Source organism: Triticum aestivum, chromosome 6A, assembly GCF_018294505.1.
Source record: "Triticum aestivum cultivar Chinese Spring chromosome 6A, IWGSC CS RefSeq v2.1, whole genome shotgun sequence".
In the NCBI taxonomy this organism is placed as follows: Eukaryota; Viridiplantae; Streptophyta; class Magnoliopsida; order Poales; family Poaceae; genus Triticum; species Triticum aestivum.
Genome location: NC_057809.1, coordinates 601,439,078 through 601,457,221, shown reverse-complemented (window position 1 = coordinate 601,457,221; position 18,144 = coordinate 601,439,078). Strand labels below are relative to the sequence as shown.

At 46.1% G+C, this 18,144-nt stretch overlaps 1 protein-coding gene across 1 annotated transcript; it reads left to right on the top strand.

Annotated features, from left to right (window-relative positions):
* The first annotated feature begins 944 nt into the window (after window positions 1-944).
* Window positions 945-4,421, top strand: LOC123128899 (SAP-like protein BP-73). The gene is made up of 2 exons (XM_044549014.1): window positions 945-1,216; window positions 2,977-4,421. Exons 1-2 carry the CDS (start codon window positions 1,180-1,182, stop codon window positions 4,101-4,103), a joined length of 1,164 nt encoding a protein of 387 aa, XP_044404949.1. The 5' UTR covers window positions 945-1,179; the 3' UTR covers window positions 4,104-4,421.
* The last annotated feature ends 13,723 nt before the right edge of the window (window positions 4,422-18,144 follow it).

Sequence of the window (18,144 nt, the reverse complement as noted above, 5' to 3'; positions counted from 1 at the left end):
TTCTTTTAGAGAACACCCCTAGTGGCGTCATTCGCTAGAATGAGCTTCCCAAGGGAATGTTCATCCGTGTCAAGGGCTTGACAAATGATAACTTGGAAAAGCGTAAATGGGAAGGTAATAAACGGTGCTGCTTTTGCAATCAGGAAGAAGTAATAAATCATCTATTTGTATTCTGCCCACTTGCTAACTTACTGTGGCAGACCATTCATGTAGCATTTAACGTAACTCTGCTCATCTCGGTTACACATTTATGTGGGAATTGGTTAACTGGGATTGAGGCTAAAACTGCGGCACATATTCGTGTAGGAGTATGTGTATTACTTTGGGCCATTTAGAATTGTTGGAATGATGTTGCCTTTAACAGACAAATCGTCACAAATTTTCTACATGTTATCTTTAGGGCGTCAGCTTGGATCCATACATGGTCATTACTTAGCCATGTGGATCACAGAGAGCTTATGGATACCGGTGCAACCGATGAAAGGTGGTTGCACGGGATATATACAACCAGTTTGGATGGAGGTCCAATAATAAAATATGTGTTTAGTCATCTTAATCTATTTTCGCCGGTTGTGGCATATTATTTTTTTGTAATAGTTTTGTAAGACTTTTAGAGACCTTGTTCGGAACCTGGATCTTTAATAGTATGGTTGTGTGCATCAAGAGATGCAAAGCCCGGGGTTTTTTCTTCTTTTCTATTTTTTAAAAAATAATCCGTGTCAGGGTCTTTCTTTAGGGAACGTCAGCCCCTTATTAGGATCCTATCTTTAATTTGAATATTTTTATTTTTACTGTTTATATGTTTTAAAAATATATTTAAAAACCGGCTGAAAAAAAAGGAAGAGAAAAAACTGAGTGAAAAACATTTGTTGGAGTAGCCTCCAATATTGGGATCCAATTGGAGTGTTTTTGACTGACTCTTTGTGCTTGCTCCCCAACAGGCCTCCACGAGCTCGGCCTTCTTCCTTGCCGTGTTTGTCTCCACGAGCGAGTGACACCAGCCAGCCCACGTCGCGACCTAAGCCCTCGCCGGAAATCCCCCACTTGCGCCGACTCTATCAGTTACGGCTACCAATCGCTCCGCCCTTCCCTTCTCCTCTCTTCTCAGCGGCAGTCACCAGCGCCGCCGCCGCCGCCGCCCCCGGACGCGAGCTCCTCCACCGGCGTCTATCCCGAGGCATGACCGGCGCTGCCCCCGCCCTCCTCCACCACCACGGTACCCCGCAGTTTCCCCTCCCCTCCTCGACCCGCCTCCCACCCCACTGTTTCCGGCTACCCGTCTACATGCGCAGCGCGCGCCGTAGGGTCCAGTTTCGTCTAGGGTTTCGGGATTTCCGCGGCGCGAGGAGCGGCCTGTCTGCTCCACCGCCGCTGCCGCCCACCGCGCGTTTCCCCTTGTCTCTGCGGCGTCCAGCAGTGGTACACTGACCCGTAGCAGTGGTAGCCAGGAGCAGCAGCAGCAGCAGCAGCACTGCGGTGCTGCGCTAGCAGTAGTTAGGCCGCTGCGTACGCACCCCTGTCGCAGAGAGGCTCAACGTGTAGGAGCTCACCCTTCTTAATTGATGGCAGAATCATACATGTGCGCGCTCCCCTAATTGTTATCACTGGTGAATTTTGAGATGGATCCTATATGCTTACCCTACTAAGGGGCGGTGCTAATTCGGCTTACAGAGAGAGTGGTTTGGGACAATACTCCTATCTCTTTTATGTTGGAGCATTTCTGAATTTATGTTCTCCCTGACAGCATGCCTAATGGACAGGCAGAAAAATGTGGCCTGGTTTACCTGCAATAACCACCTCGTTAGGTACTAAGAGGGGATTTGAATCTATTTCTTATCCTCATTCCTCAGCTAGCTGTAGTGGTGTTTGCTTCTGGCCCAGATTATGCAAGTTGAGCTGCTTTATTTAGATTTATATATGCCAATCATGTTGTGCTCAAGGCAGTGTATATCAATTTGCCATGTTTATTCATATATGAATATGATAGCCGATTACCTATTAAGTGGATTGGGGGTTTATAAACCACTCAAGTGGAATATGTATGTATGCAGTATGCACATTAGATGGCATGTGCAGCTCACACTTCCTGCAGTTCTACAGCAACTGCCTAACTATTTTGGGGGATCGTCCCTTTAGATGCCTTGCACTGTCCTCTCTTCCTGGATTGACTTAAATGTTGCCCGTTAGATGTCTGCTAGCGCAAATTTTCCCGCTATCTGAAATCTGAACTTGTTCAAACTGGACACGAGACACTTGGTTTCCCAATTTAATTCATACAAGACTGCTGTTGCTCGCTATTTCCGTGTTTGCCGCTAGGAGCAGGCGCTTGTACTCGATTGCACATGGTGTAAATGTGCATCTCTTCTGCGTCGTTTGGCTTTAATTAGGATGCATATGTTAGTTGATTCATGAATATGCACAGAGCAACTGTATGGCGTTCTCCTCCACTAATCAAATAGCTCTGTATGTATTTTAGAGATCGACCGACAGGCCACGTTAGCTGGCTCATACTCATTAACCCGTCTTATGATCTGTTCAGGATTGAGCTGTGCCTGGCAGCAATTCATGTTGTGATACACTCCTCTTTTATTCATGACTTACATTTAGGGATGAAAGTGACTGGAATATTTGTTATTTCCCATATGAGCTACTTCTGAAGTGCAGTCCATTTTCTTTCAGTTGTCAAATGCCTTGTCTTTTCCTTGAACGCCGCAAGTTACCTTTATGCATGTGTCTATGATGAAGTGAGTTTTGCCCATGTGGATCTTGATATGGCTGTTGCCAGTTTGGTCAAAACTTAAAAGTGTCATTGTTCGTAATGCCATTGTTTGTTTCCTCGAATATAATGTTTATTTTCAAATTTCACCTCTGTCTGACATGCTGCATACTTTCCATCTTAAGCTGCCTATTTCCCATTAGTCCACCAAGCTTCTTCCAAAGCAATAACTGATGTATACTGTTTATTTTTCTGTCCAGGAGTTTCAAGCAGAGGGACACTACCTGTCTATCATGGCAATTGCAGATTCGTCCCAGGATCTTGTTTCCTCAGCAAATCAACTATTTTGGGACCATTGACTGTGTCTTTGGTTTGTGGTGCTAGCCCCAACAACCATAGACCAAGGAATCCAGATATCTCACGACAACAGAAGAGGGGTTCATCATCAAGGGGGAAAAGCAAGCCATTCCAAGAAAGGGACGACTCTGAGAATAATGATGAATTTGATAGTGATACAGTATCCTCCAAAAATGGACCACCTATGTCTTTGACAAGCAACTCACGCCCCCATGCAACATCAGCTCCAGGGGAAAGGGAAAAGGAGATTGTAGAGCTATTTAAAAGGGTTCAAGCACAACTGCGAGCCAGGGGAAAAGGCAGGGAGGACAAGAAGCCTGAACCTGCAAAATCTCAGGGTGAGAAGGGAAGTGTCGATTCCCTTCTTAATCTGCTCAGGAGACACTCGGTGGACCAAAAACGGAAGAGCAGCGATGAGAAAGAACAGAATTTTGATCAGACATGGAGAAGCAGTGATTCTGGAAACAAGCAAAGTTCAAGGATATTTGGCACGAAGAACGACGTGCAGGAAGGGCAGAAGCCACCTCCTGCAACCTTCCAGAGACCGCCTTCAAGCTTCAGGCGAAGATCTCCTGTCCCTGGGGTTAAGTTTCAGCTTGTTACCAATCCAGAAGCTGGTGCCAAGCCTGTCGTCAATGGCATGACCGATGCTGTGCTGAAAGCCAAGACGCCACTGGAGGAGGAGACTGCTCAAGATGAACCTGATTCAGTCTCCCCGTACGAACCCGACTCTGTGCTAGCACCAGAAGACGCATCTTTGGATGACTTTGTTGTTTCAGATGATGAGTCAGACGTGCTGGATGCCGATGAACCTGAAGATTATCTGGAACCGTTGGATGATGTCGACGACATTCCAGATAGCAGCGCATCCCTTGATGACAGTCTGGAAGGTAGTCCTTCCGCGGAAGCTTCCGACCTGAGCTCGCTCAAGGTCACGGAGCTGAGAGAGCTGGCGAAGTCTCGAGGACTCAGGGGCTACTCGAAGATGAAGAAGGGCGACCTGGTCGCACTACTGAGCGACGCGTCCTGATCCGCTGGTGGCGGCAGTCCCGCTCGAGCCCACCGTTTTGCTTCCCTTCTGCCATGGCCATGTGCCCGAACGACCCTCCATTCCTATTTCGCCAAGACCAGGCCCTTTTTCTAGGTAGAAAGTTGTAAATGAGCAAGGTTAACTTTTCTCCGTTCATCGCCGCCGCGGATCTGTTGCTGTCATGTCCTAGTTTCTTTAGTTGATTAGCCGGACTCTGTTAGGGTTAAATAAGCAAAAGCTGTAAGCCGTGCTGGGGCATTTGTTTCCGTGCTGTACCGCTGGTGTTGTAGGCAAGGCAATCTTGGTTTCCCTCCTCGATTCGGTTGGTCACTCGTCAGTGAGCGTGCAAGGCTGCAGCGGCTCGTTGATACTGTTCTGATTTCGTTGTGCTCGTATCAGTCTTCGGTGCATCTAACACGGTCTGGATGCATGCTGCCATCCCCTGGTCGATTACCATCTCTTTTATCATGGATATGAAAAGGATACCGGCACTTCATGGATCATGGTAATTCCTGATGCCTTTTCTCCTTTCTTTTTCTCTGCAGCAGAGGCTGGCCGGCTGGCATTTGGCAATACGGCTCTGCGCGCCAGGACTGCGGCTGCAACCTGCAGCTTTCCTCGTGATGAAGAAAGCAAAGCAATGGAGTCGATGGCCTCGTCAGCTCAGTCGCAGTCCATTATTGATCGGCTTCTGTTCCTTGTGCTGGCCGGCCGCCAAGGTAAGGAAGTAAACACGCATAGCTCACTCAGCCTGTGATCCACGCACTCCTTGATCCATGCTGGTGTCTCTGCTTTGGTGTCTGGGGGCCGTCGGATCTGGGCGACTGGACGGTTAGTTGGCCAGTCTCACGTGCCCCTGCTTCCTCGTCCTGCGCTGCGCTGTGCTCCCAGGGCCTGGCTGGCTGTGTCTGTGACTCTCTGTGTGTGTGGTGTGAAGCACTGATTAAAGCTGCCCCATTTTGATACGGCCGCAACGGTGCATGGTACCCTCTAGCGGCAGCGGTGGTAGCCAGTTTCAGTCTCAGTGTGTGTCCTTAGGAAAGAATATATATAATGTCATCAAAAGAAAAGAAGAAGAACGAACATTCCCCGCAAAAAAAGAAGAAGAAGAATGAACGCACTCACGGATATATATAATGGGTGTGGCTAGGTCTCAATCGACTAAGATTTAATCAAGTCTTAGCCAAGTGACATAACATGCAATAGAGAAAAATAAAAAAACTGAAAAAAAATTTGCACGAATCTCAACGTAAGATCTTATGGATATATCATCGACTTAGACTTCGTTAAGTCTTAGTCGACTGAGACTTAGCAAAACTGATATATAATGTGCTTGGTTTGTCTCATTATTATTTTTTGTTAAGAGCTACCCTGACATCCAAATGCTCTGACATTTTTTTTCTCGAGAGTACGCCAATGGCATACCTTAATTTTATAGAAGGGAGAAGATTTAATTACAAGAGCCTACTGTGGGTGCGAACACCTACACAGGCACACTGGCACCTTACACCAAAGAGAAATAAAGGTCACTCTCTCACAAAACGATCTAAACCACCTACTCCAAATCTTGCGTCCCTCCACTCTTTCACCTCGTCCAAGGCCATGTCTACCAATTGTCACACCGCCCTCTGCTGTTGTTGTCTGTTGAAGACCCTCGCATTCCGCTGCTTCCATATCAACCAAGAGGTACCTATCACGAAAGAGTCGAACCCTCTTCGCGATTTTCCGGAGAAGTGTAGTCTTTGCCCAAACCACCAATCCTGGAACGTGTCGGTGGTGGAGGGGATGCTGATATTGATTTGGAGCCTGTCAGCACACCCATGCCAAACTTCCCTCGTATAGACACAATGTCCGAAAATGTGATCCACGTTGTCTTCTTCCTGTAGGCAAAGGTAGTAGGGTGACGGGTCGTCCTACAGCCCGTGTCTCGCACGTGGGTCGGACGTCCACAGGCGGTATTTGGTTGTCAACCGCGCAAAGATCTTACACTTCAAAGATGCCCAGCTCCTCCAAATGCACCCGTCTGTAGGAGATCGCTCATGACCTATACACAACCTCTTGTAAACCGACTTCGCCGTGTAACTGGTGGAGGGATCAGCCGGCCAAAGGAACTTATCCGGTACATGTTGGTCTCGGGGAACTGTTGCAATTGCGAGGCAAAGGTCGGCCACTATGAACTCAGTCATCTTTCTTCATTTTTTTGGAATTTCTTGAATTTATTTATAAATTTAAGCAATTTTTTGTTCAATCCCGGGCTCATTGAGCCTGGGAGCTAAAACGCCTCTATCAAAAACGAATATCCAATTCTGAGCCCGGGCCTATCTGCACCTGGTGAACAATAAATTAAAAACTAATACTAGAAAACTTTTAAAAAATTCAATTTTTTGTGAAGAGACCACTACTTTGTCTAGTCGCCTAGCTTTAATTGTTTCTTTCTCCTTCCTTGAGTTTCAGACATGGACATGCATGCATACATAATGGGACGAAACCCAACAGAAAGTGGGAAGAAAGCAATTTTTCAGGGGGGGTGGGCCCTTCCCACCTCCTAAATCCAATCCTAATCATCCATGTTTGCGTTGCTACTCCGCGAAGTGTGTAAAAAATCTCCCCGTGAGCCATGGGCGGTGTGGCAGCTGGTCCAGTCCAAGCACGGCACGGCACGGCCGGAGAAAGAGCAACTGTTGAAACTCATCTTGGAATTAAAGCAGAACGAACGGAGCTAGCTAGCCGGGGGTTGGCCGGGCTAGCTCCACTATTGTTAGGGCGCAGGGAGGGCGCGGCCGACACTGTTCACCGGCAGCGCCGTGCACGGGACAGGCAGCAAGCACGCATGCATAGTGCGCGCAGTAGTTCGAAACCGAGGCCGCGACTAGTCTACATCACCCGCCCGGCCGCGTATATCTGGACCATATGCGTGTGTCCATGCCAACGCCAATGCCAACGCCAACGCCATGCATGGGCGCATGTGTGCCGCTGTGCGCTTGCATGGGTGGGCCGGCCGGTGCACGCACGGACGGACGCGCATTTTATACATGCGTGGCCTCATCGATCTGATCCGCGAGGTGTGTGACAATCGGGCATGCATGATGGTTCTACGTACAGCTCCTGGTCTCGCGCCGCATGATGGTTCTACGTACGAATAAGCCACGACGTACGACGTGGCTAGCTACCTTGGCATGCAGTTGGCACGGCGATGTGCGAGACCGGCCGGCAGTGATCATACTCGTACGTACGTACGTGCGTACGTGCGTACGCTTACACGTGGAACGTGCGAGGCAGTGGGCGCATGGCATGCATGCATGCCTGAGGAGTTTGTCCCCCGGCCCGCATCTGATCGTCAAGTTTGTTTCCCCCTCACACCGAGACGGCGAGCCCCCTACGTACCTAGGGCACTGTTGGCGATGTCCCCGTCTAAGTTTAGCCATGGTCCTCAGTCCTCACGGATGGGACGACGCCGATGATGCGCAGGCAGGGTCATGCGGCCAGCGAGGGAGCACGGCGCTGACCGCCCGGCCGGCCGGGCTCGCGCGCTCCCCTGGTCCCCGGCCGTGGCGGGGCGTACGTACAGCGACGGAGCCACGGAGCGTGCCGGCCTGGGCTCGCTGCATGCACCGCGACTTCTTCCTCCGGTCGACCGATGAATGGAGTGGATGATTGGCGACGCACTGTGCGCGCGTAGGCCCCGGCCTTTTAAGGCCACAGTGAAGTCGGCGTACGCCTACACATGGTGTGTATCAGTGTATGTGTGTCGTGCTGGCCGCCGGCCCCATCCACACGTCGACGCACATAAACAAATAAACAAACACGTACGTACGTACGTACAGGCACACACTTGTTATCATATGGCCGCCACCAAAACGGCCACCTTTTGACCGGCCCAAATATGTTCAACGTACTACAACAACACCAACAACACCATAGATAGAGGACTCCTACACATCTACTCGGCCGGTCACATCCATGGATGATCCTACAGCGAACAGCTACAGCCGTCCGTCCGTCGCGCGCACCCCTGGGCTGGGCTGGGCTGGGCTGGGCTGTCTAGTCGTGGCGAGAATCAGAATCTGAATCAGAGGAGGAGGTGGCGCTGTCTGTCGCCCGCTCGCATGCATGTGCATGCATGCCTGCCTGACCGGACGGAGCCAGATCGAGCCGCCGCTGTGCAAGCACAGTGTCAGCCTAACCTTTGTAGGCGCAGCTCCTGCCCAGCCCGGCCGCTAGCTAGCCAGCCAACTGCATCCTTCCTCTGATTAATGATGATAGGGCGCGGCTCGCAAGCGTACTTGCGCACATACTCGCCAACGCCAACGCCAACGCCAACGGGGATGCAGGTGGCCGTGGAGAGGCAAATGGTCAAATGTGGCAGGGCATAAACTGTACGTGTGCGCATGCACGGCGCTCAATCCCAGGCCGGCTAGCAAGCTACTCCAGCTGTGACCTGCGATTGAGTGGGATCGTGGTCGTGGTGTGACCGTGTGGGTATGCATGGCCGGCGCGCCAACGCCATGGCCATGGCCATGAACTGCGATGGAGAGGCACTCGTATGCATGCCATTGCCATGTACGCGCGCGCCTAACTCAAGTACTATGCTACTGGTCAGTCGTATGCATGCATGCTGCGCCAGTGGTGGTGATGGTGGTGGTGGTGGTAGAGTGCTAGCTAGCCTCTCGGCTAGGTAGCCACTTTGCTCTACAGTCGCGGCCTGGGCCTCGCGCTTTAGCTGCATGCCTTCCTTTATTTGGACAGACATTCCATGGCTCGCCAAACTCCACTGCTCCTCCGCTTGATTGCCTACCATGGCCATGGTCATGGCCATCCCCATCCCTCCTCCCACACCTTTCTTCCTTTACCCCTACTATATGCTGTGTGCTGCTTACATACAGAATCCCCTACAGAGCCACCCTGTAGTGTAGTGTAGTAGAGTAGCTTAAGCTTACCACTACCACTACTTACCCATGTCTTCTCGGACTACACCACACACTACGTACCACTACTGCTCATCCATGTCGATCAGCTCCTATTCGTTGTTCAGCAATCCGGACGCGCGCCTTTTCCCTGGCCGCCCAGGACCAAGCATGCATGCATGTTAACAATCCCATTTACTCATGCATGCATGCAGACGTACACTACTCAGGAACTCGCTCACTACAGCTATGTAGCTAACCTATACTCGTGTAACGCACGTACACGTACGTGCCGTGTCTCCTCTCCTCGCAGCTACTATATATGTACACCATGCATGTGGTTTATCCTTTTTGCTAGTCCAAGGAGTAGATGGATGGCATCCACGAGCGGATATTGATGTGACAAGAGGACACATGTGCATGATGATGTGTTCATTATTGATCGATTCTGTCAATGGCCGAGACCGTCTTGTCCCCCTCACCGATTTATTGGCTAGTTGGGTGCTACATTGACAAGGCTGCTAGTCCCTATCACTGTCACCAGATTCCATACACATCCAAGTTAATTAACTTGCCAGATACACATCATAAGGAACCTGTTTGCAGCCACAGACAGCCAGTCGTTTTCGTGATTTAGATAGGACCGCAGTTCCTCACACACAAAGTTAACCACACCAAAATATCGTATGCGTTGATGGCTACAGCCATCAAAGTTCTAAACCACAAGCTATAATTGGTAAGTATTTTGACTTTTCAATCAGACTCCTCTTGCACATTGCGCCTTCATTGCATCAAGATAGAACCAATATTTTGAGCGGTGAGCGAGGGCAATACGCAGCACTATCAATTGACACAAACGTCATTTTCTCATGGGGATCTTCCCTTCCAGATATATAAGCTAGGATGACAAGACAAGCCACCTTCATTTATGAGATGATGGAGGTCATCTATGCTCCCGTGCGGACATGTTGATAAATTAAGGAGATGTGTTTGCAATCGGACAATTTGCCTTGTTTTAGTTTTTACTTTCTGGAGCTATTGATCCATAACAACCACTCTGTAAACACTGTGTTATCGTATGGGAACACCTATTGGGCTCAGGTCTGCTTGGGCGGGAGGATACATAAACACTACTATAGTTGCATTTTGCCCATAAATATTGTTTTGAATTAGCTCAATGCCATCCTGACCTTTTTTGTTTTGTTTGTACTTATATCCGTATACATTCTACCCATAAACACTGTTGTAATTATCTTTGCCCTGATTAGGAGCCAGGGCGCAATGGCATTCAGGAGATAATAAACCAGTTAGATGTTCCCTTAAAATTTCCTTGTTTCTTGAACTGGTCATCTTCATAGCATGTGCCATCTGGAACACCCGCAATGATTTTATCTTCGAATGCACTCCTCAAGGTTAGTGTGCTTGTAGGAAGTGGTTCAAGGAGGAGGTCAACTGGATACTTTTTAGGGCACAGAGGCAAAATACATAGACTTTGAGGCATGGGTCAAGTCTTTTAGATAACTCTCACTCTAGGTCTAGTTGATGTATATTTTCTTCATTGCTTCTCACTGTTGCCTATGGCGGAACTATTGCTATTTTTTGTGGAGAGCTGAACTATTGCCAACTCTATCACTAACTTTGTAAACTCGTGAAAATTTATAAAAATACTATGAGCTGTCTCAATAAAAAAATACTCTTCTGGAAAACCTAAAAGAAATCAGAAAATGATCATTTATGTAAGATGACCCAAAGTTTATGACCCATGCGGAAAAATATACAGTACATACTTACTGTTGCACATACCAAATAATATTTTATAACACAAATTACATCCATAGACTTCATCATGTAATTTACTAGCATGATTTTCTTCATCGAATATTTTTTGGTAGTCAATGCAACTTTAATTTAAAAATTGCGTGCAACTAACCATTTTATAAAGAAATGTACGCATGGTGCCACACTTTTTTTTTCCTGCAACTCTATCTTTCTCACAATGTACCATGGTAAAGTACTCCACATATATTACACATCACGGTTTTCTTTATGGGGCAAAGTTGGAAGAGGGGGAGGAGGAGTAGGATCCTATAAGAGGCTCGTGCCCTTAATTTTATCTTAAGAAAACAAAATCAAAATGGCAGCATTTCATATGTTGTGAACTTTATTTACACTAGAAAATTTTGGCTCAGAAGGCAGTCTGGTTACTGGCCGATCAATAACCAAAAAGGCCTAGTACGTGCACTAAATACACTTCGAAATAGTTATTCTTTGGTCAACATTGACGGCGAAACCATAAATCTACGTAACTTGCATACTACTCACATTATTCCTGCTATTCAAAAGCGTAAATGTATGGGAGTAGTGGGCACCAAGGTGCACAGACGTTTGCACGTATGCAAACAGTAAAGGGAAGAACAAAGAAAAAGAAGAGCTAGGTAGAGTGGGGATTGGAACGAACCAACAAACGTCGCCCATCCCTGCCTATCTTTTGCCCCTCTCCCCAGCCGTGCAAGGCGTATTCTACCACTTCTATCCTTCACAGTTCACGCCATCTCTCCCTAATCATTCCGGGGCCTTTTTGACTGATTAGGATGCATGTATCCTGGCGGGCGTCGTCTTCGTCACCGTGCATACGGTGGAGCATCTCCCGCGGCCCCCGCCGCAACAGTGCCGATCCACCGGCCGCCTGCCGCTAGGTAGCTAACTCCATGATACGCCCGGGGCCGGCCGGATACCGATCGACCGGTCGGCGTTCCGGCCGGCCCCAGAGGAGAGGACGAAAAATATATCTGGTTCCTCTCTACCCCCCTCCTTTGATGTTACTTGATGATTTGATTGTTGGACTGCGACCAATCATGTCTGCTCAACTGCTTACAGTGTACGTAGCCGTCGCCTCTTTACTTTCTTCTGTGCCCCCACTTTCGAAAGTGAAACATGCATGACGTGGATTAGCCGTCCAATCAGCTAGCATGAGATCGAATTCGCTATCTGGTTTGGCATCGTACGTGTACATGCATGATTCGTTTTATTTACTTGCGTGAGAGCTAGAGAGGGGCAAGGAAATATTAGGGTTTTGGATGTAGTGAGTGAGGTCGGGAGAGGACATGGCCAGATCAGCTTAGGTAGGTTGGGATCGAGGAGGGGTACTAGCGCACCACTGTAGTGTGTATCCTGCCCGCTGCCGGCCGTCTCTCGTGCCGGTCGATTCCAAACGGAAGAAATTTTTTACTCCCGCATGCAACTGAGTTTCACTTGTCACTGTCGTCCTCCCCCCCCCCCCCCCCCCCCCCCCCCGCCGTCCCAAACGACTTTCAAACTCTTTCTCCTGACAAGCGACAGTACTACTGCTGGCCACCAGATCAAGAGAGAGAGAGAGAGAGTGGTGGTGGGTGATCGAGTGAGTGCGTGTTCCTTGAACATGCATGCATGTGTGGTCGACGCATGGGCCCACCTGCAGAGAAGACGACCGTTGTGGGAGTCACTTGTTGTTGACGTGTTGTAATTAATTCCAAGTGGAAAAATTTTCCTAGCTTATTAGCCTGTCACGTCCAGGAGAATTATTGAGCCGGGCGCATGTCGCTTCGCCTGCTGCCCGGCATTTCACACATTCGCTGGTCTCCTCTGCTTCAATTCCAGTCGCTTCATTCATAGGAGGAGGAAGGAGGAGGAGTACACTGCTGGTTTAATTTACTGCCCCTTTATTTATTGGGTCCAGATACACAGAGATTAGATTCTGTCCACGCATTAAATATGTCTCCTGCCCTAGCCCATGATCAACAGATCTAATCCCAGAATGAGTGGTTTAAATCGTCCAGGACATAGCTAGATCCCCTTCCATTTTTTTCACTTCTAAAAAAACAGTTTGATCTAAAATGAAAACAGGGTGGATTTTTTAGCACCTTATTTTAAATACTTTAATATCACACTCTGAGTTTTAAAAAAAATCCGACAAGAATCGTACATGATGATATGGATGTATATTACACGTGTATTGTTTGGTGATGAAATAAGTAAACATGTGAGCTATATAAAATTGAAAAAAGAAATATGATTTATGAATAGTGAATAATGCATGCATTGTTCATCTTTCCAAAATCACGATTTTATCATTTTTGTGTAACTCACATGGTTACTTATTTCATCATCAGAATTTGCACATGTGTATACATCCACATGAACATGGTGAATGCTTTTAGGAATTTTTTAAAACATCAAAAATACCATTTTGGCACTATCCCCCCCCCCCCCAACCCCACCCCCCAAAGGGAAATGCTAAAAATTTGGCGTTACTTTTTAAAGCATGGAAAATCAAACATTGTTATGGCAAATTACGTGTCACGAGCATGGCAATTCTCTTCAGCAAGTGCAGCAAATCCCGATAAAAAAGCTAACATGCCAGGATTTGCCATGCAAGTACAGCAAATCCCGGTAAAAAAAACTTAACATGCCATGATTTGCCATGCTTGCTGAAGGGAATTGCCAGGCTCGCGACACGTTATTTTGCATAAAATACGTCCAATTTTCCATGTTTGAAAATCTAACATCAGATTTGCAACAGGGCCTAAAAAAAGTAACACACTACTGTACACAAATGCTCTTTCTCGCCTAAACGGAAATGCATTGCTCCTGCCAGTTCCTAAAAAAAAGTCTGGCCATCTATAATGAAAATGTCACGGCACCCAAAACATCATAAATGATATTACTAGAATTATCAACAAACAATTTTTATGCGAGGAAGGATTTTCGTGCATAAATTGATGACCAAAATACCATCTTGAAGACCGCAGGTCAATGTCTAGAAAGCTCATATATTAGGTTGTGGGCAGTACAAGAAAATGTGTCAACAACATGACAAACCATACTAGGTTTTTGAAAGGAAGTTGCAGGAGAAAACATTATAGTAATGTAATTCCTTATACGGTGATAGTGCAACATCGTCTATATATCTTGAGAAATCTCAATACACACACGTGTGCTTGGAAGAAAAGTCACATGGATTCAATTTTTTTGTTCTTGACATTCTCCTTCAGTTGTAGCTCCATCCTACCTGGCCACCATTGTTCCCCATTGCCGTTCTTCCACCAACATAGACCCCACCACCACATTTTTCTCTTAAAAATGATCACTGCAAAACCATAAAACTTTCACTATATCTTGAAAAAATGGGGACGACGATGTCTAGGCTCAAAATATTGGGATCTCATTTGAGGGTGAACACTATAGATCATCAAAAGATTCAAGAGGTTCAATGCATATCATATTCAACAGATGAATAACAAGTGGTGCCTAGACTTGACATGATCCTGCCATCGAGGCAACACATCATTATGGTCAAGATATGTGTTGTTTGGGAACCATGATCCCCAGAGAATAACAACATTTGGGTCCTCATAGTGGTAGAGGGTGAGCTCCTATAAACAACGTGAGAGAAATCTTGCCCTTCGACAATGAACCGCTAGTCGATGGCCTAGAATCCTGCAACAAAGAGGCGAAGGAAGGCATCACGGACTAGGCCACAAAAGTTGACCGATTACATCTTGGATGTGTGCATCATGATGATGCAGAAGCCGGGGCCTTCTCCTTTTTGAACAAAAAGGTTGACTGGTTACGTAGGTTAGGCAGAAGACTGGGGCAGTGGTGTATGGGAGAGCAAGTTTGGAAAGGTGAAGTCTAGGAGGGACGGATTACGAAGGGCATCATGTTGGAAAAAGGTGTTCCGCCCATTTCCATGAAGCGCGAAACTAATATTATTCTGGGTTGAAGTGTTGATTGCAATAAACTTCCACAAGTATGAAAGGGTGAGAGCGAGGAGATTCAATTGAGTGGTAGTTTTCTTCAATAAGACCTTTAATGCAGGAGAGGCTAGAGGGGTGAAGAACCTTGTAAAAAAATCTAGGAGCATGCGTTTTTTGGGTAGATAGGGTTTTGTTGTTGAGACCACAAAACCTTTTAGGCTTGCAATTTTTTCCTTTCTAGGCAATGAATAGCACAGTTACAAGTTTCTTTGCTACCCAAAACAAGTTCTCCTAATTCAATAGAGAGAAGCACATATTTTGGGACAAGGAAATATGCCATAAAATAGATAACTAAACAGTCAAGGACAACAAAACTAACATTAAACAACCTCCCTTAGACATAAGCTTAGCTTTCCAACCAGTTAGGTATTTTTCTCATTTAGCAATAATGGGAAGAAAGGGAGAAGAGTGGAATTTCGTGGAAGATATTGTAAGATCTAGATAGGATTTGAGATTGAAGAGATGTCATGGCCGAGCAGAGGTAACATTATATATCAGATCACCAGGAATGTGGAGATGGATCGATGAAGCTAGGTTTTGCTGAAGTTGAAGGCTATGCCAGTGGCAGTGGCAAAATTATCTAGAAATTTTTTCAGGGTAAGAGCTACAAAGGAGGCTTTGACAATAATTAGGATGTCGTCGGCATACTGCAGGATGGGTGATAGGAGAGTGTTTTTAAGGGGGGTGGGAAAGAAGGTGGTTGTGATGGCCTTTAGCGAAAAGTCTCTAAAGGTGCTCAATGACGATATGATCAAGGGAGGCGTGAGGACCCAAGCAGCCCGGGCCTCCGCCTAGGGCGTGGAGAAGAAACACTTCCTCACTATAGATACTATAGCACTATAGCACAATGTAGAACACTATAGCTATAGGTGCTGGCACGGGGCGTGTGATGTTCCTGACTCCGCTACTGGCGATGATACATGTATGGGGGGGGGGGGAGCGGATTCCCTTAGTGAAGACTGGTTTTTTAGTTTATCTTATCTCTATAGACTTCATGGAGGAGGATAGCCATTTTACCAGTGGAGAGGATTTTGTGGATCCAAGAATACGAGCGCGAAAGGAAGCCACGAGCTTTAAGATGAGGAGGATCCTAGTCAATGGAGTCGAAGGCTTTACTAAAGTATTGCTTGACCACCTCGGCGGGAGCTTTTGGGCATGATAGTAGTTTTGAAGTTCTATTGCAAAAAAAACCCTGAGATGAAGCATGCGTGGTCACTATTCATGAGGAGGGGATGATGGGTTTAAGCCTAGTGGTTAAGAGGTTATGAATGACTTCCATGGGGCAGATTTGAAGTGATAAGGGCCGAGCTAGAAGTGTCATTTTTAGGAGAAGCACGATATGAACTGGGTTGAAATGTTTTGTCTAGAGAGAGGAGTTGTCGAAGGAGTAGAATCATGAAAAGATGAGGGGTTTGAGATGACTCTAGTATTTTCTATAGAAACCTTGGGGTAGAACTGCCAGGGCCAAAGCTAGTATTTAGGTTCATAGAATTGATGGAGTATGTTATTTCCCAGTGGAGGTCGACAAGATAGTGAAGTTGGGGAATAAGGCTACGGTAGGCATTTGAGAGAGGAAGTTACATGTAGAGTTGGAAGGGTGACCAAGACCAAGAAGGTTAGTGCAAAAGTATTGAGAATGTGTACTTACGGTGTTGGGGAAGCACACCAAGGTTGGCACAAGAAAGGGGCGGTATTTTGACGCACGGCCGACTGATTCAGCATAAACATATGTTATACTAAATCATCCATAATTAATATGGATTAGAGGGGTTTTGTACTAAATCAGCGTTAATTAATTTGAATCGGAGGGAGTACTAATTTTCTATGGGTTCATTAGTATGTAATGTTTGCCGAAGGTTTGTAGGTTAAGCCCGTTAGAGCGAAACGAAAGCCTAAATGACAGTTCTTGCATGTGTTTGATGGGGTGGGGTGATCGGATTCACTTTGTTTTTGGACGGCAATGCTGCTAAATTTCATATTTTATTTGTAAACGGATCTTAAAAAGGGAGAAATTTTGTTGTAACAAACAGGGACCAGTACGTACAAATACAAATAGTAATGAGATGGGATTGGTGATGTCAGGTGGAACAGGGAATCTTGACCAGTAGTCAATGGCCTACTGTTTCCAAAACTATGGATACAATATATGTACGTACGTGTATATTCCAGGGACACACGTATATGATATTTGTGCACAGCGTACCATATTTCATGTCGTCTACAGTAGTAACATGAGTGGGCTGTTCCTTTGTGCCTCATTTTTCTATCAGTGCCCGTGCAACGCCGATGGAAGCACCATCCCATCCTAGTTGGCCGGCCTGCAATGGCAGGATTAAAAAAGAAGAAGGAAGTGGCCATCACTCCAGATTATCCTGCAGTCATGTCATGCAGATGCAGGGCATGGAAGGAATTACATGCATACACTCTTCACAAGATGCATAAGTAAGTACGGCCTCCTCATGCAGTTCTCTTGCATGTTTCGCTTTCTTTTTTGCCTCAAGTCAAACTTAACTTTGACCAAGTCTGCAGAAAAACATCAATACTTATATATCTTTGTCAAATGTACATCAACATATTGCTCCTAAAATATGTATTTTTAAAATATTTATTTGGATTTATTAAGTACTCTCTTTGTTCACTTTTATAAGACCTTGTAGACATTTCAGACAACATGTAAAACAGGTCAATTTCAGTTGTCTGAAACAACTTATAAAAGTGAACAGAGGAAGTATTATATTTATTAGGAGATATTAAGTATTGATAGTTTTTCTATATATTAGTTTAAATTCAAAGAAGCTTGACTTGAGATAAAACCTCAGGCATGTTTTTTGAGGATGAATACTAGCAAGTTTTGTTTTACAAAATTAAGTCAGCGGTCGATACATGTAAATTTGGTGGAAGCATATGCGTTACTACAGGGACGGTATGTGTTATATAAGGCTCGAGGACAGAAGAGTTTATGGAGATTATGACTTGGTAATTAAGACTTAATCTTCACGCTATTGACACCCCGTACATGATTGTACAGATAGAGATCAAGCCCAATTAAACCGACCCTAAGATTTTAAATACGCACCCCACACCACTGAAAAAGTAGCGCGCTACAGCGTTCTGAATCATGTCTCGCTAAATAAATAAGTGTATAATGTCTTACTAATAACACGCAATAGCACGATATAGCACCTAATGACGTATTTTAGCGGCGGCACTATTTTGGTATAGCGTGCTATTTTTTCATTGCGCCACACACCTTACACAACATATTTCAACAATACACAACAATTAATCTTTTGTGAATTTAGCCATGGCAGGATAGTGAACACAATCAATTTGATTCGACAT